At 53.7% G+C, this 14,457-nt stretch overlaps 3 protein-coding genes across 8 annotated transcripts; 1 reads left to right on the top strand and 2 right to left on the bottom strand.

Moving 5' to 3' along the window:
* Window positions 1-1,840: 1,840 nt before the first annotated feature.
* Window positions 1,841-4,802, bottom strand: RAB34 (RAB34, member RAS oncogene family). Of its 6 annotated transcripts, none has more exons than XM_079904724.1 (10): window positions 4,600-4,802; window positions 4,296-4,387; window positions 3,389-3,457; window positions 3,185-3,286; window positions 3,004-3,068; window positions 2,828-2,879; window positions 2,557-2,638; window positions 2,387-2,477; window positions 2,166-2,297; window positions 1,841-2,083 (listed from the first exon to the last, which is right to left on the bottom strand). In XM_079904724.1, exons 1-10 carry the CDS (start codon window positions 4,651-4,653, stop codon window positions 2,016-2,018), a joined length of 807 nt encoding a protein of 268 aa, XP_079760850.1. In that variant the 5' UTR covers window positions 4,654-4,802; the 3' UTR covers window positions 1,841-2,015. The 6 variants fall into 6 exon arrangements, with proteins under 6 accessions (XP_079760850.1, XP_079760852.1, XP_079760851.1 ...); XM_079904726.1 differs by having other exon boundaries at window positions 2,166-2,273; XM_079904725.1 differs by having other exon boundaries at window positions 3,389-3,454.
* Window positions 4,803-6,859: 2,057 nt separating this feature from the next.
* On the top strand, window positions 6,860-10,129 carry RPL23A (ribosomal protein L23a). Its single transcript, XM_079904623.1, has 5 exons — window positions 6,860-6,902; window positions 7,510-7,693; window positions 9,016-9,192; window positions 9,693-9,762; window positions 9,993-10,129. Exons 1-5 carry the CDS (start codon window positions 6,878-6,880, stop codon window positions 10,005-10,007), a joined length of 471 nt encoding a protein of 156 aa, XP_079760749.1. The 5' UTR covers window positions 6,860-6,877; the 3' UTR covers window positions 10,008-10,129.
* A 492-nt stretch (window positions 10,130-10,621) lies between these two features.
* On the bottom strand, window positions 10,622-12,541 carry TLCD1 (TLC domain containing 1). Its single transcript, XM_079905372.1, has 4 exons — window positions 12,011-12,541; window positions 11,595-11,677; window positions 11,419-11,501; window positions 10,622-11,023 (listed from the first exon to the last, which is right to left on the bottom strand). Exons 1-4 carry the CDS (start codon window positions 12,202-12,204, stop codon window positions 10,640-10,642), a joined length of 744 nt encoding a protein of 247 aa, XP_079761498.1. The 5' UTR covers window positions 12,205-12,541; the 3' UTR covers window positions 10,622-10,639.
* Window positions 12,542-14,457: the final 1,916 nt, after the last annotated feature.

Raw genomic sequence — 14,457 nt, 5'->3', positions numbered from 1 at the left:
GCCAACTCTTCCAGAATAGAGTAGTGGGTAAGAATGGAAGCAAAAGATCGGGATTGACATATATACACTACTATGTACAAAACAGATAACTAATGAGAACCTACTGTATAGCACAGAGAACTCTACTCAAGTGCTCTGTGGTGACCTAACTGGGAAGGAAATCCAAAACAGAGGGGATATATGTATATGTATGGCTGATTCACTTTGCTGTATAGCAGAAACTGACACAGCAGTGTAAAGCAACTATACTCCAATTTAAATTAAAAAAAAAAAATGGAAGCAAAGGAAGAATATCTGCTGACTGGGAACGAGGATCTGTGTTCTAATCTTGACCCTCCATGACCTCCCAGGATGACACCAGGCCACATGTGTCCCTCCATTGTTGGTCCAGATATCTGAGACACTTCTAGCCAATCTCTGAGCCAGGTTCTCGGTCACTCTTCATCCAAACTGTTATAATAGTTAAGGTTTTTGAGCTCTTCCTGTGTATGTTAGTGATTTATTTCATCCATGAAACCTCATTTTACAGATGAGGCAACTGGGAGTTCCCTGGTGGCCTGGTGGTTAGGATTCTGGGCTTTCACTGCCATCGCTCAGGTTCCATCCCTGGTCAGGGAACTGAAATCCCATAAGCTGCATGGCATGCCCCCCCAAAAATAATAATAGAGATGAGGAAACTAAGTCACAGAGGATAAGTGATTTGTCTGAGTGTCCCAGGATGGACAGCAAGGATTCAAATGCAGATCCTCCTGACTTGGAGCACGTGTTTTTTTTTGAAGAGGGAAAAATGTATGTCTTTTTTTTTTGGCTGCATTGGGTCTTAGTTGCAGCACGCGGGATCTTCGTTGAGGCATGCGGGATCTTTTGTTCTGGCACGCGGGCTTGTCTCTGGTTGTGGTGTGCGGGTTTTTCTCTAGTTGTGGCTCTCAGGCTCCAGGGCCTGTGGGCTCGGTAGTTTGTGGCACGCGGGCTCTAGTTGAGTCGTGTGAGCCCAGTAGTTGTGGCGCGCGGGCTTAGTTGCCCCACAACATGTGGGATCTTAGTTCCCTGACCAGGGATCGAACCCGCGTCCCCTGCATTGTAAGGTGGATTCTTTATCACTGGACCACCAGGGAAGTCCCCGTATATCTTATTTTTTATCCAATTTAGTTTTTTAATTGTTTTAAAATATAAGAATACGCTACTGATAATTTTGTTAACTAATATAGTTAGATGTTATCAGATAGCACATCTTCTGAGTAAGAGCCCTGCCTTTACCTTCCTGGGCCTTCTGGTCAACCCAAAAAGCACCCAAAACTCATTCACTTCTCACTGTGTTCCCCTCAGAGAAGTATTTTTTAAAGGACAGGCAGGAGGAAGGTGAAAAAAAATAAAAATATTATCCAATGGTGGACTTGGGTATAAGCACAAAGTAGCAGGAGACATTTGGGGGGAAGGAACCGAAGGAAAAGAGCTCTCAAAGATCTCAAAAATTATTCAGATGTCATCCAGTAAGGGTTCGGTGCATCCCCCAAACGTGGTCCCTGAGCTCCTAGCCTGCCTGAGGCCTGCCCAGAGGCCAGGAATGGCCAGAATCCCAGAAGGCTCCAGTCCCAGGATCACCATACAGCCCTGCCCATTCCACATCCCTGATCCCCCACAAAGGACTCCAGCACCTAACCTGCTAATAACAGATATTTTAATGCATAAGGCATAGTGTGAGGCTGGGACCATCAAGCATCCTCAAACCCAGAGGGCCCAGCAGGCTGAGTAAGAGCAGCAGGGCCCACCCACCTCCCTACCACTGGGCAACCTGGAGGACCCTGGAGGAGAGGGGCATCCAGTTTTTGGCACGGTGCCTGGGAGCAGAAAGTGACTAGCATGGTCCCAGCTACACCTCTGGGGATACTGCCACCAAGGGCAGCTCTTTGGTCTGGAAAAACAGTCAGTGCAAATGTCCAGGGGTTGAGCTCTGGGGGAGTAAAGGTGGCACACTGCCCCAGGGCTGGGCAGTCTCTGGACAGTACCCTCACCCGTCACGGGCAACACATGGGCTTCTTCTTGCTGGCAGTTAGGTAGAGGTTGCTGTCATCACTGTTGATGCCTGAAGAAGGGTGAGAAACATGTGAAGCAGGGATTGGAGGGTCCCTGTGCCCTCTGCCACCCTCATCCAGGCGGGCACTCACGGATAACATCCCCAATACGCCGGGACCCCGATTTCTCCAGCTCAGCCAGCACGTTGGCCTCAAAGGTCAGTGCCGTCACACGAAAGAAGAATTCCCGGACATTTTCACCTGACACAGGGAGCAGTTTCAGGCCTGGGGTCAATGAGCACAGCTGGAGTGTAGGAGTGAGAGGCAAGGTAGGCAGGAATGCCACAGCAGAAGGCGGGACGCCTCTGACTCACCAGTGAGAGATGAGACTGCCCAGTACTCGGCCTTCATCTCTTGGGCCACCTTGAGTGCATCTTTCTCCATTAGCATATACTGAGCAGGAGTCTGAGGGAAAGCCAGAGTCAGATGCTGGGGGTGGGGTTTCCCTTGTCAAGGTGGGAACTCCCCCCACTGGCACACTCACACTCAGGTCCTTCTTGGAACCCACGAGGAAGAGAAGCACACTGGAAGGGTCATTCTCCTTGAGTGCATCAGCCAGCCACTGCCTGCCATAGACAGTGGACAGCAAGGGATGAGGGAGCTAGACAGCCTCCCCCCGCTGACACTTATATGCCCAGGGACCCTCTCTCTGGTCCTGGATACATTCTTCTCCTTCCCTTCCATGCTCCTGACCCCTCTCTTTTCTGAACCTTCTCTTCCCAGAGCCCCCATTATAGTTCAGCATGCGCACGTACTTGGTATGTTCCAGGGAGGCCACATCATTCAGGTTGAAAACGATGATGATGGCTGGAAGAGTGGAAGAAACATGCAGATTGTTGGGGAAGACACTACTGGTTCATTTCCACAATCCCTCCAGCCCTAGACTAGAGGCCAGGTGCTCCCACCTACCTCACTTAACCGTGGCCCTTACCTTGAGCTCCTCGGTAGTAGGTCGATGCAATGCATTTGAACCTCTCCTGTCCAGCGGTGTCCCAGCTGGGAGGAAAGAGGGGGGAACACAGGTATGTGTGGGGCAGGGTGGTGCTGGTGGCTGCGGTGGGAGATAGGTGCTGGGAGAAGGAACGGCAGGAAGGAGTGGAGGAAGAACTCACAGCTGCAGACTGAAGGGGACGCCCAACACCTCAAATCGTTCCATCTCAAAGTCCACTCCGATGGTGGCCTTGTAGTTCTTATCAAAGGTGTCTTTGCAGAACCTGAGGGGGCACCAGATGCTCTGGTCCTGAGCCCAGCCCACCTGGCTAGACCTGGGCCCACTCTGCCCAGCCCAGACCAGCTCAGCTGCAGCACCCTCTTACCTATTAATGAGACAAGTCTTCCCCACTGACAGGTCCCCCACCACAATGACCTTGGAGATCTTAAATCTGCTGGACACAAGAGTGGGCAGGAAAAGTGAGCGCTAGCTCTTTCACTCAGAGGAGTCCCAATGCTCCCTAGTAGGTCCACAAAGGTAGCTGCACCCAGGCTGAGGTTACCATAGACACCAGGCCTGGACAGATATGCTGGGGAGGAGTGTTTTTGTTTTAGTATCAGAGAGACATGATTTTGAATTCCAGCTCTCACTTACTAGCTGTGTGACTTAGGACAAGTTTCTCAGCTTCTCTGAGCCTCAGTTTCAACCTTTGTTAAGTGGGGATTTAACGTACATTTTACTGGGTTGTTGTGAAGGTTAAAATGAGATAAATGTCCTATATTCTGAGACATACACACACACACACAAACATACATTCTAACATCTCTGAAATCAGGATACATCTTAAAAGTGGTGGTGTTTTCCATTTAATAATAGACAATAATAGTATACAACACACTGCTTGGGCACACAGTAAATGCTCAATTACTGGTGGCAACTGTTAACAGTGTTACCTTTTTTTACCCACAATAGGACTCATCCCTCTAGGACTGCTCCCTACCCTGGAGCTCATATAGATGGTGTGTGGGAAGCTGAGCTGGCGACCACGCCCTCATGTTGGACACCTTCTCTCTGTCAGGAATTAAACTGCCACCTTCCTACCCCACCCCATCTCTTAGGACTCGCCTCAACCTAGCTGGAAGAAACAGGAGCACACAGGGGCATGAAAAGCGGGAATAACCATATAGCTGGTAAAAGCTGAAACGGAGCCTCCAGATGTTGGCTCTGTACCCTTGCTTTGACTACAGGTTTCCTGGGACTTCCTTTCTTCGTTCCGGGTGTCTCTAACTCACCCCACGGTGCCTGTCCGGTGCTCCTGGCAGGCGCAGGTGACGCGGGGGTGGAAGTCTTTGTGCACGTGCAAAGCGGCCTCCTTCCTCAGGTACTGAGAGGGAGGGAAGAGAACGAGACTCACCCATTCCTGGCCCTCTTCCCGCAACCAAGCAGCCCGCGGCGGGGGATGGGGAGGAGACCACCCAGAAGCAGCAGGCCTAGCTGGGCGGCAGGGCTGGGCCCAAGCCTGTAACTGGTCTGGTGCCGCCTACTCCCCGCCCACACCCACCGCAGCCAGAAGCCCGACGTGGCCCTGGCGCCTACCTGGGGCAGCTCCGTCAGGACGCGGTCCCTCCGCACCGGCGCCAGAATGTTCATCTTGCCTGCGGCCTTGCGGGGCGCCCTGAGAAGGCGCGGAGGCCTGATCCGCCCCAGCGACCCGGGCCCGTGGAGACCCAACAATCACCCGCGACCGAGGGGTCCCGACTATAACTCGGGGCCACGGGGAGCCTACGGGAGCCCGTGGCCTCGGGGACGCTACAACCACCGCGGGCCACGGGGATGAGACAATCACCCGGGGCCGGGGCGAACCCACAATCACCCGGGCCCGGGGCGTCCCCAGGACGACTCGGGGGCGAGGAGACCCCTCGGCCGCCAAGTTGGGGCGTGGAGTCCCGTCTGGGGGGACCCGAGCCCGCGCTGACCCTACAATAACCCGGGGCCGGATAGTTCCTACAATAACTCGAGGCCGTGAAGACCCGACGACAACTCGGGGTTGAGGCGACCCTACCATAACAGAGAAGCCCGGGGGCGCGGAGCGGCCCCGCCACACGGGGTCAGTGTGGGCAGGGACGGCACAGCACGGCCGGTGGACTGCTGGAGGAGGGGGCGAGGGGCCCAGTGCGCTGCAGGGCCTCGCGTCCCACTCGGCTCTCCCTTCGCAAGCGCTGTAACTTGATCCCCGGAAATTCCTGGAAAAGGGCCGCCCCCCGCCCCTCTCCCGGCAGCTCCAGGCCTCGCAGTCCGCCCCAGCCTCCCCCTCCCCTCCTCCCGCCAGCGCTGCCCCAGGTCAGGCTCCCCCTGCAGACGCCTCACCCGGCTGCGGGCCCGCCCTCACCCTGGTTGGAACCTGCCCAGATCGGGATCCCCCAGGTCTCTCTCCCGGGCACCTCCTGTGCCGGGCGGAGCCTCCATGGGGACCCTTACCCAGTCGAATTGGTGATGGGGAATCGGTGATCGCTGCGCAGCATCTGGCTGCGCCAGGAACCAGCGGGAGGGGAAAGGGGGAGAGAAGGGGCCCTAGGAGAGGCGGCGCTTCCCTCCTCAACTCCAGGCCCAGGACGTGACTCATAGGGTCTGCCCCCACTCGCCCTTCTGCCCTGGGAGGTGGTGGTGGGGAGCGTAGAGGGGGTGCCAGGGTCGGAACGAGGTACCACCAAGGAGAGAGAGGTCCGAAATCTGGTGCGTTTTCCTCCAAGGCTGCCGTGTTAGATTGGGGGCCTGGGGCGCCGAAGACCAAGCTGCCTCCCTTGATGGAGGATAAAGGAGGGCTAGGGGACCCAGAATTCCTCCCTTTGGAGAAGTCACCGCTCTGGGACATGGGGACTCTCCTTTGGTATGGGCGTTCTTCGCTCTGACCCCATTGAAATCTACCTCCACTCCCCCAGGACTTTTCCTTTTTGCAGTCTGCAGGCTAGAAGAGGGGGTAGCACACAACAAATCTCACCTTCAAAGGTGATTCCAAGAGAGGAGGGGCAGGACAGAAAGGAGATGTGATATGGGATAAGCACAGTCGTTCAAAGAAGAAAACCCGAGCGTTTACTAAACCTTGCTCTGTGTCGGGAACTGAATTTGGGGACACAAAGATGACTGGATCAAGGAAGAGAAGACTGCTTAAAGGGAGGGGACTGTGAATGAAATTATTCCCAAGAAGAACGAGCGTATTCTGGAGAAATCTGATCTCTGGGTATTTGGAATAATTGGTAGTCTCTTCAAGAGTGTTATCGGGAAGACAGCATGAAATCTGTCATAGGGGCAATGTGGCCACCTCCTACCTCTTCTGACACTTTGCTCTTCCCCTCCGCCTGACTCGACTTTTTCCGCCACCTAATCACCGTGTTATAAAATAAGCCGTGTCCCCTCTCTCGACCTCAATTTCCACAGATGTCTGAGGGAGTTGGACTGGGCAAATTCTGCTCTAACGTTATAGAATTTTGCTTCACTCTACCTGAGTCAATCTAACTACAGTATATTAATTCCAGTTTGCAGTGTAACTGCAATCCTGTAATCCTCCTCCCTAAAGTTGCTCAGGATGTGAAGCGCTCAGTCCCGTGCAGCCGCAGGCTACACCATCCACCCGCCACATAAAATAAACACGCGTCTCCAAAACACTACAACCCCCATGAAGCTTTAGGGTCTAACAAACGGAGGGGTGGTGCTAGTTTAATCCCTCTCGCGAGGAAATAAAATCTAACTACCATTCCCGGCGGGCGTCGCGCTGCAGAGTATCCAATCAGATTTAACTAAAAAGTATCGCGAGTCTTCTGTGAGACTTGACTCTATAAGCCCGTGGGAACAAGTCTCGGAAACCCTTTTCACGAAGATGGCGCCGAAAGCGAAGAAGGAAGGTGTGTGCTGGGGCTGGGGATACACAGCTGGCTGGCCTGGGGTCCCCGCAGAGTGAATGGACTGGGAGGATGATGGCTGGGCCAGGCCTTGCGGTGTGTGCTGTGGGACAGCTCCTCGAGTTTTGGCAACGCTGAGGAGCGCGTGGGCCCAGCCGCACGGTCTGGGCTTCAGTGAAGGGTGTTGGGGAGGCAAGCCCGGCCGGTACCACCTGCGGGGGACAGCCAGACAGTCGGCTCTGGGGAGCTCCATGTCTCTAGACATGTAAGGAATCGGTACCCTCAACTTCTCTTTTATCCCCATGTTAAATGGGGCTATATACTCTCCGCCAATGGCTGGGCGACGGTATACATAAAACTACTAGTTCACATTTTTATCAAGTGTCAAGCTTTCGGTCATTGCTAGTTTCTTTCTCATCGTATCCCAAGTTCCCCCTAGAAACGTGCATATGATGGAAAAATTTTAAATTCCTGAGACTTGTGATGTCTTCAAAGGAACCACTGATGCACGTGTGGCCTGGGGCGCCCACTATGGGTCTTGAGGCCGGAAGTGATTGATTTCTGAATCTCGCACCCTCGGGATTTTTCTTTCCTTCTTTCCTTCTCTCAGTCCCTGCCCCTCCCAAAGCCGAAGCCAAAGCAAAAGCTTTGAAGGCCAAGAAAGCAGTGTTGAAAGGCGTACACAGCCACAAAAAAAAGAAGATCCGGACGTCACCCACCTTCCGACGGCCCAAAACACTGCGGCTCAGGAGGCAGCCCAAATATCCTCGGAAGAGCGCCCCTAGGAGAAACAAGTCAGTACTGCCCCGTACCCATGAAAAGATGTTTGGGTATCCTCCATTGGTAATTTGGAAATTTACCAAACCTAGAGCATGGCTTCTCAAAACCACGTTGGTACTTAGTGTGCTTCTCTAAAGGAAGTATGAAGAGAATAATGCCCTCTTTAAAAACGAAAGGAGGTGTGTTTAGCATATTAGCAGGAATTGTTTAAAACAACCCAGAGTCACTGTCAAGATTAGCGAATTGTTAGGTTAATCATCATTTCATATGTAGTCTACCTTCTTGTGAGTATAAAGTGGGACTTAGAAGTTCTTTGTTTGGGGGTTCCAGGTTTAGGTTGCTCCTCATTGCACTTTTTTTAAATCTTTGCTGTGGGGAATAGTCCTGTAAGGTGAGGATGTGGGATGATTCCAGATTGATGAGATTCATTTATCTGTATTGGACAGTGAAGACCTGCAGCAGTGTATGGCAACTTCTTTTCATTCACTTTCCCAAATGTTTACACTCAAGGAATGGTTGGAGTGAGTGGAAAAGGTTAGGGTACTTGAGTGTTCCGGTGTCACTAGTGGTAATGACCGACCTTAGGGAGCACAGTTTAGAGTAGAGCCATGGTAGTGGTTATCACCAGTGGGTCTTCCCACTGCTTCCTAAGAAAAAGGCAGGAGAGTGGATTGTGTCCACGGAGAAATGGATTTGACAGACTTTTTACTGCCATTTGGACCTAGAATTTAGTGTGATGAGAGATTGAGATCTGATCTCTCTTCAAAAGAGGATGGTGTACCCAGGCAAATAGAGCCTTGCTTCTCTAAATTTCAGGGGGAAAATTGTGTTAGATGGCCACTGTAACTAACCTGAGCTGTAAATAAAAAGTTACTTTCAAGAATTGATGGCTTGTAAGCCAGTTTTCAGCAACCAAAGGGGGCAAAACAGTCAATTCAGCCTCATAGTGAAGCACCAACATTCTTGGAACCCTAGCCTGAGTTTCTAGATCCCATAGTCTTAACTTTGTGCTCTTGGGTTAAGTTGTCTAACCTCTTAAGTCTCAAATTTCTTCTAGAAATGTGCTCTTCAGAAATGTTGAGGTCAGGTAAAAGAATGAATAAAGTTGGAACTCAAAAATGATTGTTTAATCACTTAACGTGAAAGCCCTTGAGATGTCCCCAAGCTGAGGCTCCAGGTCCCTAAGTTTCAGGGTGCACGTGATGACACTGTTCAGCGACCAAAGTCTGACACAAATGATTGCTACCTCGTTGTCTGATGCACCTGGGCTCAAAAAGAGGGCGCATTCTTTATTGTACTGGGCCCAAGCCAGCTGACCCCATTTTGCCTCTCCCAGGCTTGACCACTATGCCATCATCAAGTTCCCCCTCACCACCGAGTCAGCCATGAAGAAAATAGAAGACAACAACACACTGGTGTTCATTGTGGATGTCAAGGCCAACAAGCACCAGATTAAACAGGCTGTGAAGAAGCTCTATGACATTGACGTGGCTAAGGTCAACACCCTGATCAGGTGAGTGGAGTCCTGTGGGATGGGGAGGAACCCGGGGCCTCTGGGCCTCTTGTCAGAAGCCAGGAAACCAGAATGGCATGAAATTCCTTGATGCTGCTTTTGGGATCAGAAGTAGACTTCCCAGTGAGCAGCCCCTGCTGTAATTGCAGCCCCTTGTATGGAGTGTGGACTTCTGAGGAAACATCAGCTGTCCTTCCTCTAGGACTTAAGGGGTTGATGCTCATTTTCTTGATCCCTATCTCTAGACAGAAGCAGACCCTAGAGTAAGGTACAGTTAATGTCAGGATGCCTGTGGTGTTTCCCATAAAATGGAATTGGCTTCATTTGTGGCTTAGTGGCTTCCCTGACCCCCTCTGCGCAAATGATGGAAAAATCACTATTTGGGGCGGGGGAGTGACATGAACAAAGGAACCACTGATATGCCAGAAGACTGGGGAGGAAGGAAGGGCATATGGGGGCAGTGAGGGCAGTAGGGACTAAGGCTTCCTTCTCCACCCTAGGCCTGATGGAGAGAAGAAGGCATATGTTCGACTGGCTCCTGACTATGACGCTTTGGATGTTGCCAACAAAGTAAGCTTCCTTTGCTACAAACTCCTTAACACCCCCGCTTCCTGGGTGCAAATGATGTGTCTGTTAGTTACCAAACTTTGACTTCGGTGATTAGTTTCAACTGACTGAGCCCCGTCTTTAATAGGCCCTACCCCTCACCATGTGCCCTCAATTTGCTTTTTAACTTTGACATTTCCCGCTTAATATTCACATTTCAACTCCCAGTAACAAAGCTCCCTTTTGTTTTTCAGATTGGGATCATCTAAACTGAGTCCAGCTGACTAATTCTAAATATAAAAGTTTTCACTAGATGTATGCTTCTTTTCTTTCTGTTGATTTCTGGGTGGGAGGCCATACTATGGTATATACACACCTAAGTAACAGGGCTTGGGCAAGACTCTTGGTCTACTTAACCTGTTGGAACACTCAGCCCTATCACCTCACCATACCTGTAACAGATATTTGTGACCCAGACACATCTTAGGACAACTACAACTTGGCCTCCATCATGAGGTAAGAGACCAAGCAAGAAGCTTTGCAAGAACCCCTTCCTTCATCTCTGGAAGAGGCTTTGTATGAAACCAGTATCCAGAGTTTTCATTAGCATCCATTTCAGGGCAGTGTGGGTTGGCTGGCTTTCCAGTAGCACCTTGTCCCCATACCCATCTACCATGTCCAACCGGTCTGTCTGCTTCCCTCACCCCTTGCCCAAGGAAGGACAAGGACTTCAGAAGAGTGCTTTCATTAGTGTTTTCAATAGTGGGTGCAGGCTTGAAAGGTGGAGTGGCTGGCCCCAGAGGACACCTCAGGCAAGGGGCTAATAAGTCTCTTCTCAGTCCGTGTGAGGGTGTTCTTGGCTGTGTTTGCTGTCCTTACCACAAGTCCCTAACTGCGTTTTTCACTCAATCAAGAACTTGTCTTTGTGTTGCCGGCTGGGGACACCTTGGGGGCAGAAGTCAGAGCGGAGGAGGCGGGAAAAGTAGATGAGGATCATGACGTCCAGCATAAGCAGGATGCCCAGCAGAAAGGTTCCCAGGTTCCTCTGGCCGGCGTAACCCAGGAAGAAATGGGTGAGGTACGCCTGAGGGGCCAGTCGGAAAAGAAAGTACATAAACAAGTTGATGTATTTGTTGACTCGATAGAGGAGGAGGTCCTGGGCATTATTGATCTTCATCATCATGCGTATTGTGAGAAAGATGTTGCTGACCTCCACCAGCAGTGTTAGGACGCCCCCACCAACAAATCTGCTCCAAAAGATGCCTGAAAAGAAGGCACCCATAGCCTACAAGGCAAGGGAGAGAATGGCTTAGGGAACCCAGATGTCAAGGCTTTCCTGGAAGTTGGTGGGAATAACAAGGCTACCAGATTGAGGGGTAGGAAATCTTCCCTTATTTGCTTTCTGAAATATAGTTTACAGTGGAGTCAAGATTAAATTTTGATCCCTCCCCACAGATTCTGGGTGGAGTTTCCAGTCTTAAGAAGGTGAGGCCATGATTGCTGGCCTCAAATAGTGAAGCAAGGGCCCAGAGACTGCCAGCCCTCAGCATTCTAGCATGAGATGTGGGACACAGGGTGGGGATGGAGTTAAGAAAAGATGGTCTTTACCTCCCAGGTTCAGAAAGACAGCTGAGACTAGGTTGCTAGCACCAGGCCTATACCACATCCCCTGCTTCTCACCATGACGTGGTGGACGAGGTATTCCCAAGAAGCTCGTGCCTGTTGGCTAACCACAATATCCAGTGTGTCGTGGATGAAGTACCCTAGCGGAGGGTTGGGGGAAGAGGTCATAAATGGTACTGAACAAGAAGCTTACCCCTGTCCCCCCTTTTTAATGCTTCCTGGGCAAGACCTACCTGCGGAAAAGCAAACAAGCAGATAGCCAGAAAGCGACCATGCGCTCTCAACGTCCACCAGCATCTCAGGGGTCTGCCATATACTGGAAGGGAAGGGAGAAGGCAGGCGCTCATCTCAGTATCCCCAGGGACCCACGACTCCCCCCGCCATTACCCTTGCCGGTCCCCGGAGGGTCTGGGCTGGCACTATTGGCTGACGGGGGAGCCAGGAGGGGCTCGGCTGAAACCCAGGTGTCTCCTGTTTCCCAGGTGAGAGCCCCGCCCCCCCGCCCCCCGGCGCTGCTGCCGCTCCTGATTGGACAGCATTTTAAACCGGGAATCGGGTGAGACTGCCTGGGCCTTAGCCCGCCGGTGAGTGATGGAAAGAGTAATGCGGGGTCCCCTAGCCACCTTCACTCCCCCAGTCCTTCACTCACCACAGCAGCGCCCAGATCCCTGACACAATGGAATGGGCGAAGGAGACGAGAAGGTTGTGCCAGCGCCAGGTGCGCAGGGGGTCGGCGCGCACGTGCGCAGGCAGAGGCAGGCGACAGAGCGCGTGCCGGAGCGCCCGGAAGGTCAGCGTGGCGCCCAGGAGCAGCGGCAGGGCGGGGAAGAGCATTGGGGGCATGCTGGCCCTCCCTGCCTCTGTGCGCCCTCTAGGTGGCCTCCTCCGGCCGTTCGGGAAAGGGGCTCCCTCTCGGGCCAGTCCACCCCGGACGCCTCTCCTGCCGGCCGCCGGCCTCACACACACGGTTTCGGCGAAGACCTCTAGGCCCCTTCGCTCCTCCAGTTCCCTCCCAGCCGGCCTCTGCCCCCGCCCCCGTCCCGCCCCGCCCGCCTATCCCCGCCCCTCCGGCGCCTCTGCAGCGCGGCGGGCGCGGGCCCCATTTCCCGGGGCCCCCCCTGGCGCCTCCAGGCTCCCGCGGACTCCGGGCAAAATGGGCTGTCCCCGGGGCGCCGCCTTCGAGCCACCCCTCGCTGGCAGCTCCCGACTGCCGACGGAGTCCCACTTCGCTCGCTTGGCCTAGTTAACCCGCATGCCCAACTTTCCCCAGGGGTCCCGGCTCCCCTGCCTGGGCGGGTACTGAGAGAACTCTCTCTGCCCGCCCTCAACTCCTTTGTGAGCAGAACTAAGCGAGGCCCGTCACAACCCACGTCCTTAATCCCTGGTTCTGGGGACCAGCCGGTGCCCCGCTTCGGACTGTGATCTCCGCCCGGACCTTGTTCCACTGGATCACTAGCTTCTTCGAGCCCAAGACGAACACGTTTACCTGCCTCTACCTCGTCCCGCACCGAGTCGGTGCCTAGAAACTCGACTAACTAACTCATCACCCATTTCCCGTCCGGCTCTTGGGTTCCTGGGGCCGCGCGGCAGTCATAGTCCTCCCTCAGACAGTCCTAGCTCTCTTCTCCCTGCTCCCTGGAGGCTAGGGCGGGGAAGACGGCCGATTTGCCCAGGCCGCTGGGGTGACTCTCATTCCGCAGGCCAGTGGCGTGGAGCAATTGCACCTCGCGACCACTAGGTGTCAGCCTGTCCTCACCGTGGCGCGGGATCCCCTCCCGCCCGCGAAGGAACCAGGCAAACTGAAGGGCGGCGGAGAGGCGGGGACAGGGGTAAAGGAGAAAGGAGTAGTTGGGGCGGGGGCGGGGGCGGGGGCGGGGGAGAGGTGGTGGAGGTGCTGCGAGAGGGAGGAAAAGCCCGAAACCCGAGGCGCAAAGCGGTTTGGGTGTTTGTTCTGCCTCCCCTGATGGCTCCAAGGTTACACATTAACCCCTCTGGGGCTTCTTGGTCAACCAAGGCCCAATCGGTTTCTAGGTGAGAGCACGGAGTGTCCCGGCTGAGCGGCCTTCCACTCTGTGCTCCCCTTTGCTCACAGGGCAGCTTTGTCCGACAGCCACAGCGGCCTGAGCCAGACTGAGGGGCCCTCATGAGGGGCCCTTCCAGTGGTCATTCCATGTGGGTAGGTTTGGGCACCCTTTCAAGGGGCAGGGTGGGAGCTGAAGATAAACACCCCTTTCCTCACTTTCCTCGCCCACTCAGAAATAGGGATGCTATCCCTTAACTAATCACCATCCTTCCTGCTCCCTAAACTGAGCATTTATGGAGCTCGTGAAGTGCAGGAGGCGCCAGGGAGCGACCTGGAATTAAACTCACTTCTGGTCAAGATCTTGGACGATTGTACTAACCGACCCCCTTCCTCTGGGCAGAAGCCTTGAACCCATATCAGCCGAACAAGGGTCTTTCCCCTTCTCCCCGAAGCTTTCAGGTAGTAATCCACTTCCCTCCCATCTTCCCCCAAGGAAGTTCTCTCTAGTTGAGAACTGAAGGCAGATTACTCTGCGGCAGCGGCAGCGTTGTATGTGTGCGTTGGGGAGTTGAGGGTGTTGACGAGCGCAGTGCTCACTAGCTCACTAGTCGGGACAGCCTGGAGACCGCGTCACGTCCTCCCTAGGTGAATCAACTTGCACAGGTCGGGGTTTCCCCGGTCCCTCCCTAGGCAAACACGAAACTAATCCGGCACCCTGCCCCACAGACCGAGAGCGCCGACTCGGTTCAGCTTTGGTAGTGTTTATCGTTTGCGTGCCAGTGAGAATCTGCCCTCTCCCTCGGAAACACCGTCACTAGTGGGCAAAGAGTGGGGCAGAGAGAGATCGGTCCTTTCTTCCCACCCTCACTCGGCCTGCGCGGGGAACCCCTGCGGTCTAAGGAAGCTTTGCGAGGGCCGGATGCGGCCACGTGTGTAGGAAGTAGCTGGTAAGGTGCTGGCTTTTGCGGGGCATGCCAAGAAATGGCATATCGCCCCATTCCTTGCACACTGGGAGGGCGACTGCGGATCCGGGCTGCAGGGACGGTGCAAATTAGCGGAGACAAATGAGAGGC

This window comes from Stenella coeruleoalba (assembly GCF_951394435.1).
Source record: "Stenella coeruleoalba genome assembly, chromosome: 19".
NCBI classification, from domain to species: Eukaryota; Metazoa; Chordata; class Mammalia; order Artiodactyla; family Delphinidae; genus Stenella; species Stenella coeruleoalba.
The sequence above is the reverse complement of the archived record's forward strand: the minus strand, read 5'-3'. Positions and strand labels throughout refer to the sequence as shown.